General features: G+C 51.7%; 1 protein-coding gene across 1 annotated transcript; it reads left to right on the top strand.

Moving 5' to 3' along the window:
- Nucleotides 1-1,079: 1,079 nt before the first annotated feature.
- ISX (intestine specific homeobox) lies at nt 1,080-19,210 on the top strand (the record flags this gene model as incomplete). The annotated part of the gene is made up of 4 exons (XM_080812194.1): nt 1,080-1,283; nt 16,181-16,332; nt 17,976-18,089; nt 18,971-19,210. The coding sequence occupies exons 1-4, from the start codon at nt 1,091-1,093 to the stop codon at nt 19,208-19,210; spliced, it is 699 nt and encodes a 232-aa protein (XP_080668320.1). The 5' UTR covers nt 1,080-1,090.
- Between the last annotated feature and the right edge of the window lie 3,641 nt (nt 19,211-22,851).

Here is a 22,851-nt window from a genome sequence, read left to right as displayed (position 1 = left end):
CCCCCTGCCCCTTCCCCCCAACACCTGCGTTCCCGGCCTTAAGGAGGGTGGAGAGTTTCCTCTCTTATCAGCTCCTCCTCCCTGATTACACTGTAATTGGGAGCAGAATTCCCCGAAAGGACAGGTGGATGCCTTGTCAGCAACCAGCCAACAGTTTACAGGACAGACTGAAAGGGTCCCCTCAGTGCTATCTCTGGGGACATGTAAGGGGCATACCAGCTGGGAAGAAGCAGGACACCAAAAAGGACACCAAAAAGAAGGGAGAGTCACGCTGGGCCTGGACCCTCTGGAGAGGCTTGTGAAGGGAGGCCAGGGAAACCGGAAGGAAGGCCAGAGACACCGGCACTCGGTCCAGCCCTGACACGGACAGCCAGCCTCGGTGCTCCGAGACCCTTACCTAAGCCTGCACCTGCCAGACGGCAGAAGCCCAGGCACTCTGGAAAGCCGATTCTGGAGTCCAGAAGCAGCAGAACTCGAAGTCCAAGAGGGTTTCTGGGAACACCTTTCAAAGCTGCAGGTGGCCCGGATCGGAGTTGGCCCCCTGGGGCCCAAAGGCGGCACTCCAGCCTTCCAGAAGCTGGCCAGAGCCATCAGGCCTGGGCCACAAGCCAGAGAAAAGACAAAGGTGGACATTCCTCTTCCTTCCAGCTCTTTAGCTTCGACGGCAGTGACATCAGGGACCCCGACCTAGCCCAGGGATTTTGAAAGTGACCACCCCGGAGAAGACCTGTGGCAGTACAACCGAACCCAGCGTGGCCATGGCAGCTCCCGTGACATCAAGTCTGCAGGAGCTCTGAGCCCACGGGCCTGGGATACAGCCCACTGCAGCTCTCCCAATGTGACCTGCTTCCTTGGGGGGGCGGTTAGAGTAGCCCATGGGAGTCTGTGCGGAGACAGAATCGTGCTTGGATAATCTGACATGAGGCTCCCCGTGCTCCACCTCCGCTTGCCCTTTTGATTCCAGAAGTTCTGGGGGAGGAAGTACGCTACCCTCCACCAGCTTCGCCCTGGGCGCACACAAGGTCCCCTTCTGCCCCTCCGCACAGCCGCCCACAGAGTGCCCCAAGGCAAGCCCTGCCCTCTGCAGGGTATGGAGAGCAAAAGCTCGGGGTGCTGTGGGGCCCCCAGGAAGCTGGGACTGTCCTTCTCCATCGAGGAGATCTTAAAGAGGCCCACCGAGAGGAGCCATGTGGTCAGGTCGGAAAGGGCAGGTGGACGGGACACTGGGCCAGCAGCAGCTGTGAGCTCCGGACCAGAGAGGCCCCCGCAGGCCCAGCCCCAGGGTAAGTGTCTTCTGGTCATTTCTTTTCCATTCCCAGGGCCCCAAGTGCCAGCTGGGCAGGGAAAAGGTGCTCCATTTCCATAGAAGAAAGAGCCCCCAAAATTCAAAGAGAGGTCAGGTGCTGGGCCAGTCCCTTTCTGTCTAGCCAGGACTCGGGTTTCTCAGAGGCAGACCCCAAGGTTGCATCAGCAGCAGAGGCAGGAACGCGGGCTTGCTCCCGTCAGCAGGCCACAGCCAAGAATGCTGGCGTCCATTTATTCTTGTAGCATCCCCGCGGCGGTAGGGGCTGTCCTGGAGTCTCCTCTTTCCTGACAGTAGAGAAGCATGATTATCGTAATTGACAGATGAGGAGACTTGGCTGCGAAAGAGACGAGGTGCAGGATGTCCCACGTCACACAGCCGGAGAGCGGGTCCTGGCTCTGGCTGCCCCCAACCACCTCCCTGCTCGGTCCGACCTGGTCTTCTTCGTAAGCAGAGTCCAGCCCACACGTCTTCCCATGGCTGAAGCTGGGCCTGGAACCTGCCTACCCCGATCCTCCTCCCAGGCCAGTGGCCCAGCCCGGGGCCTGTCCCCACACAACAATGACGAGGCAGATCTCACAGCTGTCCTTGAAACCAGTTTGAGGCAGGGCAACAAGGCAGACCCATGCACCTGTTGCGAGGCAGGAATCCTCCTCCGTGTCACTCTCTGGCCTGCCCCGGACTGCTGCCTGCCCTTGGGAAGGTCTCTTCTTCTCTGGTCTCAGCTTCACCCTCAGGGAATCAGTTGAGTGAGGGAAGAGGAAGGCAGCTAGGGTGGCCACGAGGGTCTGCTGGGGCCTGGTTGTCGGTGAGACTGGAGTATCCCACTCGTGGGCTTCCCAGTTCTCTCCCCTCTCAACCCCTTGAATCCAAGGAAAGGCTGGAAAGGCAGCTCAAGGGAGCCCAGTATGCCTCCTCCTACCATCCCCGAGCCCTGCTCCTTCCCCCAATTTCAGTCTCCCAAGACAGGCTTGTGTTCAGTGTAGGCAAAGGGGAAACCCTGGAGGGCTGCCTGTCCCCTGGGGCTGAGTCTATCATGGGAAAAGTTCTCCAGCTTCGTTTCTGGAAGCTCACTAATATCTCCCAGTGAGCTGAATGAGCATTAGAGTCTAACCTGAATCTCTCCTGCTACAGCTACACGAAATCTGTGAGTCCCCTCTCTGTCCTAGTGAGAGAGAAAGAGAGGTGGGGGAGGGGAAGAGACAGAGAGGGAGAGAGGAGAAAGAGGGAGAGGAGAGGCCCGATCCCCCTACCAGGGAAGCTTCCCTTCCCCTAGTCTGAAAATGACTGATGGCAAAAAGGGAGCCAGTCATTCTAAAACTCCCCCTGAAGATGCTGGCATTCTCCACGTCCGCTATCCTGTTGGACGAAGAACAGACCATCTTGTAAGGGTTTGTCTAAATAGCACACATCAGGATGGGTAGTGCCTTGTGGCTCTCACAGCACTCCCCTAGCTGTTTCCCGTGGAACTGCCATAGTTGTGAGCCCCACCTTATAGATGAGGGACCCAAAAAGAGCAGTCACCTGCAGAAACCACGTGAGTGTTAGCACTAGAACTGAACCCCAGTGGCCCGCGACGGTCCACTCAGACTATTCCTGAATGCTGCTGAAATCTGTATATCGCCCGCCACGAGCATTTCCAAAAGGCCAGGGAAGATCCTGCTGGTGATTTCCAAAATGCGTTTGAGGACTACACAGACAGCTTATTTATGTCATGTGTTCTGTAATGATTCCTACCCTAACCTTCCATTTCTGACATGTGACACCGGTTATCCGTTTATGGTCATGATGGGAGGTTTTCTTTTAGAATATATTTATTTATTTAGGTAAAACAAAAAGCCTACTTGGGAAAACGCTAAGCAGATAATAATACAGATGGGAGGTCACCATGTCAGAAACCACAAAAGCAACTTGCAGACATTGCCCATGAGCCAGAGATGTTGAGACGCTGGGCGTGGAGGATGGGGAGCCAGACTCCAGAAATCCGGCCTCTGAGACCGGGCAAGCTGCTCCCCTCCCCAGGCCCCTGTTTCCCCATCTGGAGCATGAAAGAGCGGGACTAGAATATTCTTAAGGTCCCTCCCAGCTCAAACATTCCATGACCAATTGCATGGCAAACTGGTGGCCGGAAAGCCTCAGTAGTGTCACTCGTGGTCCTTTTCTGGCAGAGCTTTCCTCCCTGCAGAGAGGGGTGGAGGCTGTCCGTGCCAGGCAGGAACAGGTAGCCAGGAACTGTGGGCAAGAGGGCAAATGGCCTCTGCAGGGTCTACCCTCTCTTCCCCGCCACCCCCCCTTCACCGCCGCCCTCCCAGGAATCTGCATCCTAGCAAACTCTCCCAAATGACTCTGATATAGGTGGTCCGAGGACCACTCTTGGGGGAAGCTGAGGCCCAGGGAGGCGAATAGCTTGTTCTGAGCCATGTGCATGTATGGGGCCAGCTCGGTTACCCAGGCCAGGGCCAGTGCCAGGCCTCTCTCGCTTCTCATGGAGGTGACCCTCATAAGGGTTTGGACCCTCCCACATCTCAAGTCAACAGAAAAATCCAAGAAGGTCTCCCTACTTGAAAGGACGCCGAGCCCAGCTGTCCGCTCACTCCTGAGGGAGGCCACCCCTCTGTCCCCCAAGCCCAGGACCCTCCAAAGCCATGGGAGGCCCAATCACAAGGAAGTCAGACCCGGGGAAAAGAGAGGTCATCTGTGCCACAGAGGACGCTTTGCAGGGAAATCATGATGCCTGGGGCAAAGGGGAGGGAAAGATGAGAAAAAAAGCCACCTCAATGGGTAACCAGGACAGGGCTTCTGGCTGTGGGGGGCTCCGCTCTGTTCTCATCCATTCTTGACCTGTTCAAGTCACTCCCAGGATGACTGCTGGGTACTTACACCAGTGGGGCTGGACACTGAGGAGATGAACAAAGCCAACCCAGTGACCATTCCCCTGGAGCAGGGGTGGGGTCAGCACCTTGAGAGTCCTGGCGACATCCCCTCGGGGTAGTGCTTGTGTGGTAGAGCTGGCCAGGGGTAGATGGCATCCTTGGGTTTTGAGGGAACCCTATTGCCGTGGCCAGCAAAATTTTTCTGCAAAGGGCCACTGGACTCTGCCGTCACAACTGAAAAGTCAACAATGTGTGACTTAGTGGGTGTGTTTGTGTTCCAGTACAACTTTATTTATAAAGCCAGGAGAGGGCCAATTGACCTCGGGGTGCAATTTACCAACACTGAACCCCTTAGTGTGACAAAGTCCTTCACAGACCCGTCCTGCTGCCTCCGGCTCACCCTCCAGGCACACAGAGCAGCCTGACTTCTATCTTTCCCACCCTTTAAATGCCTCCACACCTTCGCCCTTCAAAGCTTCTGCTCCTCTTCCCCTTCTCTGAGCTCCTTTCCCGCTTCTTTCCGCTCCCCTCCCACACCCACCCTTTCCTTTCCTGGTCCTGTTGTGGCAAATCACCACCATCAGCAGAGTGGCTTAAAGCAACAGACATTGACGCTTATCGGTCTGGAGGGCAGAAGTCTGAAGGAGCCCCTGGTTTTCCTCTTCTTCCTCTCTCTTTCCCATCCTCCCTCCCCAGCCACCCCAGTCTGGAACCCAAGGAAGCAGCACTGCTCTGCTCCGGGTCCCGGGAATTGGGAATCCAGGCTCAGCCTGTGGCCAGACCCATGGGTGTCTCGTTGCCTTGTGATGAACAGCTCTGATACTCAGAGAGGTAGACCCAGGGGCTCCCATCAGAGCAGACAGGAGTGGTGCAGAAGGAGGAGAGCTAAAACCTGGAGTGCCCCAGGATAAATGTGGTTTTGGCCACCCCTCAGCCTCTCTCAGTCCCTGCCACCAGAGCCTCACCCTGGGGAGACCATGGAGACACTCCTATAGGGCATCGGGAGGCTGATTCTAGAATTGAGAACCTGGCTGAATGTTAAGCCCTGTAGCAGTACAAGGAAGAACAAGGCTTGGTCCCAGCTTGCAAAAAAGCATTGTCTTCCTGGGAGCTCCCACAAAAAACAGACCAGAAGGAAAGATTGGAGCACAAGGGGTTTGTGTGGGACTTGTAAGGACACAGCACAGAGGCAGTGAAATCACACAAAGAAGGCATGTGAGTTTAAGCCAGTGACCATGGTGGGAAACTGAAGCTTACATCCTTTGGGAAATGAAGCAACCATACTCCTCAGAATTATCTGAGCTTTTGAGTGCAGAAATACACATCCTGGCAGTAGGAAGTTGATCTGGAGCACAGAAAGCTCTGAGGGTCACAAGCAGGGCACTGACAACACTACTCTAACGATAGGACACAGAACATCAGAACCAGGAGAAATCAGAGCAGACAGAGGACACACAAAGCCCTGGCTGTCATTTAAATTTGATTTATCCATTGTAGTCCTCATCCAGGCAAGCGACAAAGAGTGACTAAAATCCACTGAGTGGCAGGCATATCTACTGCTGCACAAGGAATTATCCCCACACTCAGTGGCTTAAAATAACAATACACAGTAATTGTCTCACTCAGAGTCTGTGGACCAGGAATTTGGGAGTGACTCCACGGAGGAGCTCTGGCTCAGGGTCCCGCATGGGATTGCAGGAAAGATGTCGTGTGGACCTGCAGCCTCCTAAAGGCTGGGCCAGCATAAAGGATCAGCTTCCACCGCGGGCACTCCCTGGCTGGTGAGTTGGTGGCAGTTCAGTCGGCTGACCAGGAGACCTCCGTTTCTTCCTATGCAGGGCTCTCCCCCTCCCACTACAGTGTCCTCCCAACTGGAGGGGTCGTAAAAGGGCATCCTTTATGTCCTTTTTACGTCCTTTTGTGTCCTTTTACGACCCAGCCTGAGAAACTTGCTAGCAGCGTTCCCCATTGCATTCCCTTTGCTCTGTGAGTCACTGAGTGGGGCCGTGTTAAAGATGAAAAGAATTCCTGGGTGGAGAGCCACCCAAGAATTGGCAAACATATCTTAAAGCACCAGAGGTGCTTAGTTGGGAATGGGACAATGTAGAGAACAAAACACAAGCCCAGCCTCTGCCCGCACATAGCTTCTAGTCTAGTAGGGACGAAAAGGAGCCACTTGATTATCATAAGTGAAAGCAGAGCTGTGCTAAGTGCCAGGGAGAAGGGGACATGGTTCTGAGGGCCTGTGACCTGAGACGTTTAGTGCTGGCAAAGGCTTCTAGAGGAGCCCATGGTTGAGTGCAGTCTGAAGACTGAGTAGGGGGAAGGTGGACCCCCCCCTTCCATGCAGACGGAGTCCCCAGGGCAAGGACTTCGGAGTCCCCAGGGCAAGGACTTCGTGTTGGACAAGATGTTCAAGGGAGCAAGGTGAGGGCTGAGAGCCGAAAGGAGCCCAGCCATGCCGGACCATCAAGGACGTTTCTGCTTTGTATCCCAAAAAGAATGAAGAGCCACCGTAGGGTTTTAGGCAGGAAAAGGTGCAATGATCCATATGAATGAGAACTCTCGGGTTTCAAATGACAAAAGCCATCTTGGGTTAGCTGAAATAGAGAAGGAAATGTGTTGCTTTGAGGACCATTAAGAAGTAGCGTCTCATACTGAGCCAAGGGAAGAACAGGATCGTAACCAGGCTTCCGCCATGACGGGAGCCAGAACCAACACCACCACGTCCGCCCAGCTTCTTCTCTGCACCCGCTCAACTTTTCTCCTTCCTGGTGACACCCAGTCACTCTGAGAGTTTTACCAGCCTACAGCAACTTCCCCCAAGCTCTCTAAAGTCCCACGTCCAAAAGTCCCAGAGGAAGGACCCATTGGCCAAGCCTGAGTGTGATGCCCACCTCCAGACCAGTCAGCCGAGGCCAGAGTGAGCGGCCGAGAGAAGGGGGTGTGTTTGGGCCATGTCTGGAGGCTTCTTCTTGCTGATCCTCGTCTTCTCTCACACTGTTCTATGCTGGGATGATGGTTTCTCACTTCAGGGCCCCTATAACCCTTCATAGGTCATCTTCAGTCTCCAGACCTGGAACTCTCTTAAGAGTTTTTGTCGCTGCTCTTTAATCAATGGTGTGTTCCCAAAGAGCTTTGCCTCCCCAGATGCTCCTTGGAAGGTAGCAGTTGTTAACCCATTTTCGGCTAGAAACCGCTCTCCCTGCCGTTTACAGGGCCCGTGGCTTTGCACACCTCTAATCTGAGCACCCTGCAGCCCTGCACTTGGGTTGGCCATGAAGAGAACAGTGAACTTCCTCACCCCTGCTTGGCGGGAAGGGTAACTAAATATGGATCCCCCTACTGCCTAGGGGCTAGTTCTGTGACACTTCCTGTGTCCCAGCATGAAACACGCTCTGGCTGCACAGCCCGTGAGGTCTGACTACGCCCCTGCATTGCCACTAGTACAGATTGCAAAGAAATGGGCACAGGAGGGGAGGACACACATGCATGCTCTGAAAGCCCGTGAAATTAGCCCCTTGCCGCCCTGTCCCGGTTCTCAGTACGCACACCACCCCCCCCCCATGTGAGTCCCACCACACCTACACACGCTGTCACGAGAGTCACGTCATGACACAGAGAGACCGTATGAACCTGGCCAAGTGCTCCGAGAACAAGGACAAGGGAATAGTGAACTGTTCGAGGTCTTCCAGGAAGGCTTCAGAGAGGAGGTGACCTCTGAGATGGAGTCAGGCAGAGAAGGGGAGAGGACACGCCAGGCAGAGGGAAGCACGTGCAGCAACCCTGAGGGAGAACAAGGAGTTGAGGAACAGAGAAATCCAGCGTGGCTGGCGTCTAAAAATCCTGGAGCAATGGCAGAGGGGAGGAGGGAGATAAGGAGACTGAAGGTCAAGTGTGCCAAGCCAGAAACTTTGGCCTTTATTTACGCACATCAGCATCTTTACGCGCCTGGGTGGCTCAGTGGGTTAAAGCCTCTGCCTTCGGCTCAGGTCATGATCTCGGGGTCCTGGGATCGAGCCCCGCATCGGGCTCTCTGCTCAGCGGGGAGCCTGCTTCCCTTCCTCTCTCTGCCTGCCTCTCTGCCTACTTGTGCTCTCTATCTGATACATAAATAAAATCTTTTAAAAATAAATAAATAAATAAATAAATAAATAAAACCTATGTTTGGAGGAGTGGCGGGTTTCCAGCGATGCAGGGCCAGAGCTGCCGCAGGCAAAGGGGAGCCGAGCAAGCTGCACTCCAGGCCCCCCCCACACGCATCAACAAAGGAGCTCTGCCACTATCTGTTGTGTGGGGCTCCCCACACAATTCCCTTTAAACAAAGGGCACACCTGCTGTTAAAAAAAAAAGATATACAGATGGAAAGTGCAGGGGAGTGAGTGTGTGTGTGTGCGCGCACGTGCGCGCACATTGGCTGAAATCCATACATAAAAAGCATGAAAGTAAGTCTATGCACGAGAAAAATAACCACCCTGCTTTGCTGAGAGAGCCCTCACAGGTCCTCCCTGGTAATGGGCAAATCCTCCACCAAGAGGCTTCTCAGTGGTCTTCAGGCCAGTTGTCACCCTTAATGATTTCTTTATTTTCGTGTCTTCCCTCCCTGGCTATATTCTCTTTGCTGTTTTTTTTTTTCCACACAAATAATCCATGTGTATTATAGGAAAAAGAGAAAACACAGTTAAACAAAAAGAAGGTAAAAAAATGTAGCTGTAACTCTACCATCTCATCATCTAGCATTAACCACCATTAACATTTTGATAGAAAGATACGTAAACACAAAGAGAAAAACTAAGAGAGAAAAACTTCGATGTTTTTACAAATGCAGAGGCTGATGGTGCAAGCCAAAAGTGCTCTTTACTTAAATTTATTTAAAAAAAAAAAAAAAAGGTTGTGTTTCTACAGACATTCGCAACAGACCTTGCAGAGAAGGAAGCATTGGATTGATTTGAGCTTGAATAGATGAGTATCTGGTGATGTGTCATCTGGTGATGAGTATTCACCAGACAAAGAAGGAAGACAAGTATTCTAGGCCGAGGGAGCCGTGAGACCAGGCACCGTGAGAATGAGAGGGCATGACCAATTTGTGGAATCTAGAAATGATCAGGTGGAAAGAAGGTGATTCGGAAAGGGAGGACTTGAGGAGCCTTGAATGCCATGCCAAGGAGATTTCCTTGTATGCTATGAGCACCAGGGAACTGTAGGAAGTCCCTGACCAGGCTAGCGAGAAAAGCCCAGTCCAGGTCTACCCTGGCAGGCTCCTGCCTTGCACCCTGCCCATCATGTCCAGGCAGTGTCCCCAGCCTGCAGGAAGGCTCCAAAGTGTGCCCTGGATCCCCTCCATGCTGCATCCACTGAACAAAGTCCATTTCCAGAACCTTCCTCCAGTGGTAAAGCCCCTCGGGGCCTTTAGCTGAGCAGCCAGGGCCAATTAGCAGACCGAGGAGAAGGAGCAATCAGGGGAGGGAGCCGAGCGCAGAGAAACATCGGTTTATAATTAGGTGGCCTAATCACCTGTGTAAATTGTGTATTTCTTATGATCGATGTGCTAAACGGCTCAGGTTTAATTAAGTTCTGCTGACTCGTTCTCTTTGAAGACCCACTGAAGTGTGATTCACAGCTCACACAATTAATAACAGGGAGAGGAGCAACTTGAAAGGGGCGGCAGTCCTTGCCACCTTCTTCCGCCCTCTCCCGGCCCATCCCCTGCCCTGCCCTGGTGCCCTTGGCCCACCGCAGTGGGTGGGCTGCGCTGTGGCCACCGGCTCCTCAGCTTCTACGCCAAGAACACGGTCAGCAGATGCTGGGCCTGGACAGGAGCTTAAAGATTTTCTCACTCCCAATCCAGTGCTCCTTCCAGAGCTGGGAAAAGGGGACCCCGTGACCCCATCAACCTCCCCTCTGGAGCGTTTGGAACATCCCAGTCTTTCCTGAGGATCCAGAACCTCATCCAGTGCCTAGGACACTCTCACATTGGGCTCCTATTTCCAGCGTCTTGTTGAATGAGGTTCCTTCTGGCTCCAAAATTCCACAGGCCAAGTTCTGTGTTCTACATTCTTCTCTGCTCCATATCTGTCCATGCTGTTCTGACTTTTCTCACCTGCCCCTTCTCCCTTATCGCCCACTGTGGTCTGTGACCCAAGCCTGCCTTGCTGGTGCCTCTCACCCCTTTCCTGGAGCAGCTTCCACCTGCATCTGGAGGGAAAACTGAAGCATGGGTTTTCATCTCTCCTTAGTCAACCCATCAGACGCTTCGCAGAGATGTGGTCCTGGCAAGTTCCCCCTTCTTCTTGTTTACCCTAAAATTCCCATTTCCCCAATGCCATCAGAATCAGTGCCCCAAGAAACTGAATTTTTATTTTTATTTTATTTAAATAACCACATGGAGATGGTAGCTACCATCCAGAACACTGCAAACCTAAGGAACTAAACTTTTAACAAAATCTTGCCTCTGATCCAAACCTGTTTTCCTGAAGCCAGGTCCAAGTCTATCTGACTCTTCCCAAACTGCTCTTCTGGTTCAGTCTCGTGAGTTACATTTCAGGAAGCCCCAGTCACTGGGAGTGATCTCAGCCCCAGGACCCCTCCATCCCTACCACTTCTTTTTATAGTCCTCCAATTTGAGGCCATTCAGTCTAGACTAACATCACAGAAAGGGTTGGGGGACAATCAGTGTTGACCCTGGGCACCCCAAGAACCCACAGTCAGACTTGAGGAAGAAGCTTTGGCACTCTGAGTCATGCAAGGTGGTGGATTTGAGGCTCAGCCTCCATCTCTCCACTGGTGTGGATTTGGAACATGTCTGTTTATTCCCTGGAGAAGTCACTACAGCCATTGGACACACACACAAGCACACACACACATTCATTACCATCATCATCACCACCACCACCATCATCATCGTCACTATCACCACCACCATCATTATCACTATCATCAACATCATCATCATCACCATCACCACCACAATCATCACCATCACCATCACCATCACTACCATCATCATCATCACCACCACCAACATCATCATTGTCACCATCATCACCATTATCAACACCATCATCAGCCACCATAATCATCATCACCATCATCACCATCACTACCATCATCATCATCACCACCACCACCATCATCATCATCGTCACGATCATCACCATTATTATCACAATCACCATCATCACCATATCATCATCATTATCATCATCTCTCAAAGACAAACATCTGAGAATGTGTAACTCAGAACTAATATGAAAACATATTTTTCTTTTTTTTTTAAAGATTTTATTTATTTATTTGACAGAAAGAGATCACAGGTAGGCAGAGAGGCAGGCAGAGAAAGAGGAAGGGAAGCAGGCTCCCTGATGAGCAGAGAGTCCTATGCAGGGCTCAATCCCAGGACCCCGAGATCATGACCAGAGATGAAGGCAGAGGCTTTAACCCACTGAGCCACCCAGGCGCCCCTGAAAACATACTTTTCTAACTGACCAGCAATTTGTCAGACAGCCCACTGTCCACAAAGTCAGAGGTCACTTATTATGCAGAAAAGAAGTAGATCCTTTCCTTCTCCAAATTATGCCCTCCAGTCCTGCCGGAAATAGGGAAAAGCCACATATATCTTAAAGTTTCTCCTTTAGTTACACAAATGGAAGCACTGAAAAAATTATTCTATTAAGGAATCTATTTTTAGTCATAAACCCTAGTTTGCCTAAGTTTCCTTCTGGAGAGAATGGAGAAGGTGGCTTCTTTTTGTCATCATCTACGTCGTTTCTAATCCTCTGTTCTCCATGGTGCTTGCTTTCCCATGTTCTGGTTGTGCACCCTTCATTCTCTGTCCAGGATCCCCCATTCCATAGCTCTGTACTCCCAGAAGAATCCTAACTCCAAACTGTCCCAGACACCACAGTTTGCCCAGGAAACCTGGAATCTTCCATCCTGTGAAATTTTTTTTTGCAATGTCCTATAGAACTGCACAGTATTACTGTCACCTAAAATGCTGGCCTTGTGATTGAATGAGCATGATATTGTCGGCATGGCTTGTTCGTTTTTGTACCCCTGCAGATAGGTCCCCAGTGCCTATGAGATGCTGGGCACAAAGGACATATTCCTTAAGACTCCGCAATGGGTTGACATTGCCATCTCTCTCTGCATCAATTCTTACTAGCTTCAGTTCTAACCTTAAACACACTGCTAGTTCTAAACATAGAATAAATATCTTTTCTTAAAATTTTTAAAAAAGAAGGTAGACCTGGGAGGGCAAAAGAGATAGGGAAGGAGCTCTCTCAGGTCTAATCAGGTGGTTCACAGTCCAAGAGCTTGTTCTAGCAGGTGATAATGTTTGAAACCTCATTGTCTGTGACTCCCAAGAAGCTCCCAAGAGTTATCAAAATGAGTCAAAGTCCTCTGAGGGAAGAGAAAATTATTAACAACAAGCTTGAAGGGTAATAGAGAGGGATGAGACCAAAGGCAGACTATGAGATGCCATTTCTACCACTGAGGTCAATGGGCCTGGTTAATCCCAGAGACTGAGAAGTAGCTTCTCCTCTCTGGCCCTCACCTTCCACCAAACAAACGGTTCCCTGGGCAGGCCCAAGGCAAGGTGTTTCAGGCCATCCAGCCTCCACCTGAAGAGAAAGAGAATTATAGGATGTCAGGGTGGATTTGGCCTGCTCTCTTCACCCATTCCACAGATGGGGAGACTGAGGCCCAGAACGTAAATGAAATGTGGCCCAAGTCGTAGAGTTCAGGAATAGAGCTCAGGTCTCCTGATGTCCAGTTCAGTGGGTTTCCTTCTAACAGGTATTAGGATAGATAACAAGTGTGCACACACACACCACACACACACAAGACACACATGCACACACGCCACACACACACATACACATATACACACACACACCACACATGCATGCGCACACACACACACTCTCTTCGGTTACAACTAAGATCCACTCTTCACCCAATGTCTACTCCAATTCATAGCCTGTAGTGCTTTTACCTCGTCTTTTTTGGGGGGGAGGGGCAGAAGGTGAGCTGGGTGGGAGAAAGGAGACCTCAGGAGGATTTCAGATCCCCACCCTCCTTTTTAGTCATCCCATCTGGCCTGTGACAATCGACATTGGTCCCCAAAAGTGAAGGGGATTTGGGGAGGTGGGTTCTACCTTTCCCACAGTTCCTAGAATTACATCATGTAGACTTTGTTTGAAGTAAAACTAGGTTGCAGCCCTGTCCTCGGAAGTGCATGGTCAAGAAAACAAACCCACTACCACCTGATTCCATCCTTCCTCCACCATCTGTGACTTTTGCCCCCTTCAGGATGTACAGGGAAGGCTACAAGTGAGACATCTTCCTTATTCTTCATGCTTCCCTGGCCCTTCTCCAGAACCACTGTCCCAAAGCCCTTCTTCATCCCTCCTGCCCTGACCCCTTCATCTCACTCACTCTCTGCTGGAGACCCGAATTCTGGTTCACCTGCCCCGAAACTCACATGGTACCCTCACCTGTATAGTGAGTGTCTCTGACAAGTCTGTCCCACAGTTGTCCCTTCCAGTGCCCCTCCAGAGCCCTCTCTCTCCCCTCGGTCTCCTGACATGCTCCAGGCTACTGTCTGAAACTTCCCCCCAGCCTCCCCCCGCCGCCTTCTAACACCTTCTCAATATATGAATTCTTCTCCTACTTACTGCTGTCACTTCTCCCCAACCACTCACGCCTCAATCCACTTTAATTCAACCTATATTTGTCAGAGTCTCTAGGAAGTGTCAGACGCCACACTGGGTGTGTTTGGGGTATTGCAAACATAGGTCCTCATTCCTTGGCTTCTGCCATCATATTTCTACCCAAGTAGTTTTCCTCTGACCTTCAGTGTCCTCCAAAATGCCAAATTCAGGACCATATGCCTCAAATCCATCTTAGAACAAAACAAGCTAAATAAACATGCATGCATGAATGCAGGCCAAGGTCAAGATCAGGGTCCGGCACCACACCGGGCACATAATAGGTGTTTGATGAACCCACTGATATTTTCCGACTTTTCTGCCTCTTCACCCTCACTTGTTTTTAATTCTACAGATACTCCTTTCTTTCCAAAGCTCTCTTTACCCGTGTTTCCTTGGGCACTGCTTGGGTCTGAGCTTCCTCTGGCTCAGATCAGCTTCCCCAGAAAATAGACTGACATAGAGATTTGCTGGAGAACATTTACTGGGGGCTTTTCATGATGTTATCCTGTCCTTTCTGTTTTAGTCCTGGGACCATACACTCTCTCCAGCTAGCAACTGCCATTCGTCCTCCACGTGCCCAGCACACCTTTGTGGACTTGTCTGCAGTGGCTGCCTCCCCTCAGCTCCCTTTCACTGCCCACTGAGCCCTCACTGCCTGTTCCATGGGACTGCTATGACTCTTCTCTGTCTCTGTTATAACTAATCTATCCCCAGCATTGACACAGCTGAGCCTCTTACTTGAGTTTCGTCACTGGGTGTCCTCCCTTTCCTCCTGTCTCTGGGACCTACCCATCGTGGCATCCCTCACTGATTTCTCTCTGCTCCCTTATGGGCTGCTGAGCCTCTACTCAGTGGATAGGTCTGAGCTTACTCCCAGACCCCCCACTCTTCTCTACATCCCTTCCCGCCTGAGTAATCTCAGCCAAATATACACTGACCCTTCCCAAATTTGAACCACAGTCCTGAGACCCACTTTGAGCTCCAAACATATATTCATCTGCCCATTCGAGAGTTGTTTTGATTACCCAATAGGCATCTCAAAATTTACATATCCCAGCAGAATAGCTGATTCCCCATCATGCACACACATGCACAGACCTGGCTTCCCCGGGCCCAGGTAGGACCAGTGTAGTTGCCTACAGTACTGCACAGAGGCCTAACACTTGGGGTTTTAATGCTTATGGTCATCTTGAAATTCTTAATAATGTTACGTGTGAATCTGTGCTTTGTAAGTGAAGTCCAGTGGGAACCAGAAAGCAAGCACCAGGGCCCTGAAGCCTTGACTCAATGCTCAGTGCCCCTCTTCCCACCTCCCTGCTTTCCCAGCATGGGCTCTAGGCCACTTGTTTCCCCATCCCTATCCAGTGACGGATACTTCCTCCATCCTGTGCGATTCTGGTGATGGGAGAGGTTTCAGGGTATGGATGGGAGGAGGCTCAAGTTCAGGTACGTGTACCCTGGTGCCAAGTTAATGGGTGGGCTCTGGCCCCTGTGAGGCCCCATGCTCACCCTATTAGTAACCCTGTGCCCAAGGGAACATGACCTTACATGGCAAATTTAAAAACCTAAGCAAACAACAACAACAACAAAACCACACTGACAGGTCAAGAGAGACTGCAGAAGAAAATGAAAAGCTTTTTTTCCTGCTTTTTGAACAAGAGCACCACGTTTTCCTTTACATTAGACCCCAGAGATTACATAGTCAGCCCTGCATGGACACAAGGCTGGACAGTTAGATTGGAAACAGGTTGTAAGGGACTGACTGCTGTGGAGTTCAGTTTTTACTTTGTAGACCAAGGCTGGCAAGTTTTTCCTATAAAGGACCAGATGGTAATTATTTTAGGCTTTGCAGGCCATATGGGCTCTGTTGCAACTACTCAAAGCTGCTTGCGAAAGCAGCCATAGACAATACATAAACCAATGGGAGGGCTGTGTTCCAATAAAACTTTATTTATAAAAACAAACAGTGGGCCAGATTTGACCCTCAGGCTACAGTTTGCCATGCCCTGTTGTAGACAAAGGCGAGTCACTGAAGGCATCTGGGCACCAAAAAGGACAATCGTGGGAGTTTCTACAAAGTTATCTTGACCCCACTGTTTAGGTGGATCAGAGGGCTGGACCTAGGGACAGAATTTCTATTGAAAAATATTGTAAAATTCCGAGCAGAGGAGCCAGTGGCCAAGACTCTTTAGTGCAACAGGGGTCGAAAGAGTGAAATCAAGTAACACAAAAGCCTCATCAGGGTGCCAACAGCAAGATCACTAACCCAACCTGAGCCCTCTTCCATCCAGAGGAAAGAAAGATCAAGCGAAGGGTCCGAACCACCTTCACCTCTGAGCAGCTGCATGAGCTGGAGAAGATCTTCCACTTCACCCACTACCCAGACGTCCACATCCGCAACCAGCTGGCAGCCAGGATCAACCTTCCAGAAGCTCGGGTACAGGTACAGCTGTCCCCACTCTCAGCCCCCAGCCTCAATGCTTTGGGGTCCATGGATGAGACCCTGTGGATCATGAACCCTGCAGGGCTGCCGCATCTGAAATTTCCCATTGCCTTTATCCCTTGAATACAGTCATATTTGCCAAATATTATTTCCAGGAAATGAGGTCACCGTAGTTACAAGACGGTTTCTGTCTTTGGGAGGTGGAAATGGAGCAGGATGACATCAGTGATGGCCATTGGTATCTGCTTCCTGCCTTCCCTCTCCACCTGGCCGTAGTTCCAGAACATCGCTCATCATGCAGCTCCATTCACAAAACAGTTCTTGACAATCTAGACCAGTGGTCAGCAAAGACCAGTGGCCTTTTTCTGTAAAAGACCAGATGGTAATTATGCTGGGTTTTGTGGAGCCGTACGGCCACTGTCTAAAACATTATTGATGAGCTCTACAATTTGAATTTTGTATAATTTGCATGTGTCGCAAATATTCTTCTATCTTTTCTCCCAACCATTCAAAAATGTGAAAGCCATGCTTAGCTCATGGGCCATACAAAAACTGATAGGAAGGCCAGATTTATCCTGCCAACCTTAGTTTGCCAACCCTTGATCCAGACCCCACAGGTGTCACTTTGAAGGCAGCAGAGAAGTGGAAAGGGCCATCCATGGTCCGAGATCTACCTAATCGAGAATCTGTCATTTGTTTCCCTTGGAGTGTCTGTGGTTAGAGATAGAGTTGCCCCTTGTCAATTACCAGGGGCATGTCCCGCCTCTTTGCACACTCCCAATTTTGCAAGTACCCCTCTAGCAAATCCAAATCCAATTGTGGCACTGTTGGCTGGCTCTAAAACACTTCTCTACATCACTCTTTTTTTTTTTCTTTTTCAATCAAATACGATGGACTCATTCCAAATTCAAAAATCTGAGCCAGGGCCCAGGTCAACATTTTACTCTTGATTTTATCCCATCCCACTTTGCTTCTGGCTATGGACCACGGCCGTTTCAGACTTCTCCCTCTCCCTTCCCACTTAGAATGAGTCAGGAGCTCATGGACAGTGCCTGCAGGCACTGTGAAACTGCCTCGGCAGAATGGCCAAGGACAAATGCCCACGTGTCAGGGACAGCCAGGGCACTCATGAAGACAGGGAGCTGCCAATATTCAACCTATAGATGCCACGGGGCCCACAGGGGTTGCGAGCCCACGGCCCGCCAGCCTGAAGCAGCCCACAGAGGAGTTTTATTTGATCTGCACAGCGTTTTCAATCTCTAAAAATCGAGATTTCCGCCTTAGATACTGGGAGAGCCGGCAAGGCCAGGCTTGCATTTCTACAGAATCCCTGCTGGCTGAAGCTGAGACACTGTGCCCTCTGGGCTCTGTTCCCCACGGACCCCACCGCCCCTCTTTATATGGCATCCAGCTGCTCCACTCGGGCTCCAGCCCCCGGCCCCGCAGGCACTGAAGGTTCTGATCTCCGGTCCCCTCTCAGAGGGCAAACCTCCTGAGCCAAGGAAATCCTGATGCTGTGGAGCCTTCTGAACTGTAAAGTGCCAGTCCCTGGGAAAAGCATCAGGATCATGCTTTTGTGGGGAAGGCACTGGGTGGAGAAAAACCCTGCGGCTGATCTCCAATCTGTCTCTCGCCCACCCCAGATCTGGTTCCAGAACCAGCGTGCCAAGTGGCGGAGGCAGAAGACCGGCAGCCCTGGGGCTCCACAGCAGCTGAGTGAGGCCAGCTTGGCCCTGGCCGTGACCCCGGACATGGCCGTGAGTGGCTGAGGCACCGACGGTGGCGGTGGGGGGCACTGTCTGCGAACGTCCCACCCAGACCCAGACGCGAGGAACCCCAGGGGTTCTGTGTACAGTAGAGGGTACAAGGGAGGCTCCTCCAGAAAGAGCACGGCCAAGACTGCTCTGGACATCTGTGGGACGTGGGACAAGCCGCTGCACCTCACGGTCCCCACGTCATCATCTCTTGGGTGACAATCACTGTGCCTCTCCTTCCTGCAGGGATGGGCTTGTATTATTGAGCAGAACTTCAGAGTTTCAGGACCAAGAAGGCAGGGAGTAAGGGGCGGTGCCCAGAGATTGAACAGGTAGGCTCTGGAGTCAGACTGCCCGGGTTCGAGTCTCAGCTCTGCACTTAACAGCAGTGTGGCCCGGAAGAATCACTTCGCCCCCAAAGAAAGTAGTCATCCGATGAGGGTGAAATTGCTGAGACATGAAAAGCCTTGGCACCTAGGACGTTCGCTCTGAGCATGGGCTGTCCTTGGGGTCCACGCGTATGGGACAGTGTGTCAGACACAAAACGGCGGGCAACCAGCAGTACACAACATAGACAGTCCTGTGGCCCGAGGTTTGTGCATGCCCTCCGTGATGCTGTGAGGTAGGATGTCTTTACTTCTCCATGTTTTGCTAATGCAGAAACTGGGCACCGAGAAGCAAAGTGACTTTCTCACCTCAAACAAGTCCTATAAATGCCAGGGTTAGGACCGGGTTTCCTGGCCCCCGGGGCACACATTTCTCCCCAACATGGTCCCCTACCCACCCTGAGTTGCCCAAGTCCTGGGGGAAAGTTTGGGAAGCCGCGGGACAGCTCCAGGTGAAGCCTGGGACTCACTTCTCTCCTTACCTTCCCCTTGTGACAGGGTCCCAAGCTGCTGCCCTCCACTCAGCCCCTGCTGGTTCTCCCCACCGGGTGCTATCCACCAGCTCCCGGCCAGCAGGTCTCTGCCTGGTGCCCTGGCCAGATCACCCTCCTGCCATGCCACCTGTGGGAGACACAGCCTCTCCCAGGCCCTCTCATCCAGCAGACCTGCGTCCCTGCTCTGTGCTGTCTTCCACCTGCGAACCCCAAATGGAGCAGCCTCTGTGCCACCTCTACATAGAGATTGAGTCACATCTCGCCAATGGAGCCACTCTCCCTCTCCAGGTCAAGCCAGGAGGCAGGAGGGTGCCCAGGCCTCTGGAGGAATCCACCTCACCTTCCAAAGATGGCCCATGGCCCGGGAAGCCTCCCTGAGCACACCCGGAGGAAGGTTGCTTCGGACTCAGCAGTAAAGCGAGCAATACAGGAGCTCTCACGGCTCCTCCCAAGGTTGCCCTCCTGGCTCAGGAGACAGAGGCTGTGTGAGAACCCCAGATGAGCTCTGGACCAAGGAGGGCGTCATCTTGCATTCCTTTTTCCTCTAACTCGCTGTGTGACCTCCAGCTGGTTACTCACCCCCTCTGGACCTCATCTCTAACACAGGCAGTTGGACAGGTGATTCCCAAGGGCCCTCTGGCTCTTCCTCTGGTCAGGTGAACCACAGTGAGAACAGAGGCAGAGAGGAGGCCAAAGAGGGGTTGTCTCTTCATTCATTCATGACACATGTATTGAGCACCAACTGAGTACTCTATAAATAGAACTGGATCCAGACACAAACAAGGGAGGCTCGGCCCCCAGGAGTTCACATGTATTGAGCACCTAATTGAGTACTCTATAAATGGAACTGGGTCCAGACACAAACAACAGAGGCTCAGCCCCCAGGAGTTCAGTCCAGTTGGCCCAAGGGGTTGTGCTAAGCTTCCCCTGCAAGCAGAATGTGTGCTTGGTGACCTTGCCGTTGGCCCAGTGACCTTGCTGTTGGCCCATGCCTAAGAAATTCTGTAGGGCTTTGATGTGAATGCACAAAGTGGGAGAGAAATATAGGGAAAGTTGTTTTTTTTTTTAATTTAAAACAGAATGTAGTGTCTTTGGTTATCCTGCTGGACTGGGGAGGGATGTTGCATTTCTGGTCTGAATAAAGAATATGACAGTAAGCTCTTTCCAGAGTTCATTTCCCAGGACTAGTGCAAGGGCCCAGCTAGCAGGCCAGCCTCCCTCCGTTGTAAGGGGCCTAAGGATTCTGCCGATTTCTTGCAGCAAGACCTTGGGCAAATCACATGCCCAGTCTGAGCCTCAGTTTCCACATCTGTAAAACGGAGGTAGTAAGCCCCACCCAACCTGTCTCGAAGAGCAGTTGGGAGCTCTGAAAGGGAGAGAAAGTGCTTCACCAAGTGTGAGGTTGGGCCCACTGTGGAGCAATGGTGTTGTCCCCAGATCCCACCCGGAAAGGGGCTGCTTTGGATCCCAGCCGTGGAATACGCCACCCCTACTCCCACGGAGGCCACCCCGACCTTCCCTGAGGCCTGAGCCCTGCTGAGAAGTTCACTGCTGCAGAGGAGAGGGCTTCCTCCTAACTGGGCAGTTAGGCTCCTCCTAACTGGGCAGGCTGGACTGCCACCTCCGCCTTCTCACCTGTAAACTGGAGGCCGCCACACCAGCTCTGCCCTCAAGCACGCAATATACCAAAATCCGACTACAGTCCGCAAGCAGGACTGTGCTTTGTAAACTGAGAAGTGCCGAATCGCTCAGAGCCCGTGAAGGTCATCACTGACAGACACTTAGTCTCCAGCAAGCTCAGGAGGAAAGGAGACGGCCAAGGGCTGGGGGAGCACAAGAGCCGATTAACAGAGGGGGAGCCTGGTGTTCGTATAGACACCACCGCAGTGGCTGGAGGGAGGGAACATCTGCTTCCCAGCCATCTCTCTGTCCCCTGAGGGCATCCGCTGGGTGCACCTCAGCCTGGCCGTGACCTCTCTGTCCTGGTGCTACATTCTATCCCTTGCCGGGGTTTACCCCACCTCCTCTGCCGCGGGACCCCCTCAAGTTATGAATTCCCCCAGACCCGCTCTCGGGAGCTATAGGAAAAGTGGACAGCCCCCCTCCCCCTCTGGGGTCATGGAAACCCTAGGCCAGGCAGGGGACTCTCCTTCTAGACCTCCTGCAGCCATTTCCGAGGCCCTGGCCACATGAGGGTCATGGACAAGATAGCAGATGGCCCACCTTCCAGATGGAATGGAAAAACACAGGTCCGCTCGGCTCTGCGCTCCGCCGAGAGTCTGGGTGCTCCAAAGAGACAGAGCAGCATGTCTATCTTTTTTTCCTTAGAAGGAGGAGTTGGCCTCAGGGTTATGGAGACTGAGAAGTCCCTTGATCTGCAGTCCCCAAGCCAAAGACCCAGGAAAGAGCAGACGGCACAAGCCCCAGTCGGAGTCCGAAGGCAGGAGGAGACCAAAGTCTCAGCTCTGAGACAGGCGGAGGGCTGGTTCTCCCTTCTGCCACCTTTTCGTTCCATTCAGGCCTCACGTTCACTCACCGTGGGTAGAGCGATGCTGGGTAGAGCTTTACTCGGTCTCCCGTTCAAATGTCAATCACACCCAGAGCTACCTCTCAGGCGCGCTCCATAATGACACTGAGCCAGACATCCCGGAACTCCGTGGCCCCAGTCAAATTGACATAAAATTAACCATCATGATCCCCACCCCTTTCCCACTCACATACCCTCCCCCTAGAATCCTCCAGAAACAGGGTTTCACCAACCATGAGAAGTTCAGGGGACCAGAACATCTCAGGTTCCGTACTGATTTAAAGTCGATTTGGGGGAGCAAGTCTTCCTCCCTAGGGATTTATGCTCTCCCCATAAGAACTATTGTATTCCCTTACCTTATATCTGTGGTGCAAAGGAATCACTTTGGAACACACACCCGCTCTGTAACCTTGGGCAAGGGACATGTCCCCACTTAGAACAGTTTCTGGTCTTTCAAGGCTTCTGTGACAATTTAATGAGTTAGTACATTTTGGCACATGGCAAGTGTAGAAGGGGAGAAAAAAGCCATTTCCCCAACTCTCCCTTCTACCTCTTTCTACTTCTGATCTTACGCAACTATTCTGACCCCAGACTCTATCCTAGGAGTTTTGTGTCGGGTTTTGTTTCTTTTTTGTTTGTTTGTTCGTTTGTTTTTTTTTGTTTTGTTGTTTTAGAGAGAGGAAGAGAGAGAGAGAATGGGGTTGGGTGAGGGGGTAGGGCGAGAGGGAGAGAGAGAATCTTTTTTTTTTCTTTTCAGTGTAACAGAATTCATTGTTTTTGCACCACACCCAGTGCTCCATGCAATCCATGCCCTCCCCAATACCCACCACCAGGCTCACCCACCCCATCCCCCCTCCAAAACCCTCAGTTTGTCTCTCAGAGTCCACAATCTCTCATGGTTTGTCTACCCCTCCAATCTCCCCCAGCTCACTTCTCCTCTCCTTCTCCCAATGTCCTCCATGTTATTCCTTATGCTCCACAAGTAAGTGAAACCGTATGATCATTGACTCTCTCTGCTTGACTTATATCACTCAGCATACTCTCTTCCAGTCCCGTCCATGTTGCTACAAAAGTTGGGTATTCGTCCTTTCTGATGGAGGCATAATACTCCATAGTGTATATGGACCACATCTTCCTTATCCATTCGTCCATTGAAGGGCATCTTGGTTCTTTCCACAGTTTGGTGACCGTGGCCGTTGCTGCTATAAACATTGGGGTACAGATGGCCCTTCTTTTCACTACATCTGTATCTTTGGGGTAAATACCCAGTAGTACCATTGCAGGGTCCTAGGGAAGCTCTATTTTTAATTTCTTGAGGAATCTCCACACTATTCTCCAAAGTGGCTGCACCAATTTGC

This window comes from Martes martes (assembly GCF_963455335.1).
Source record: "Martes martes genome assembly, chromosome: 8".
In the NCBI taxonomy this organism is placed as follows: domain Eukaryota; kingdom Metazoa; phylum Chordata; class Mammalia; order Carnivora; family Mustelidae; genus Martes; species Martes martes.
This window is presented reverse-complemented; position numbering and strand designations above follow the sequence as displayed.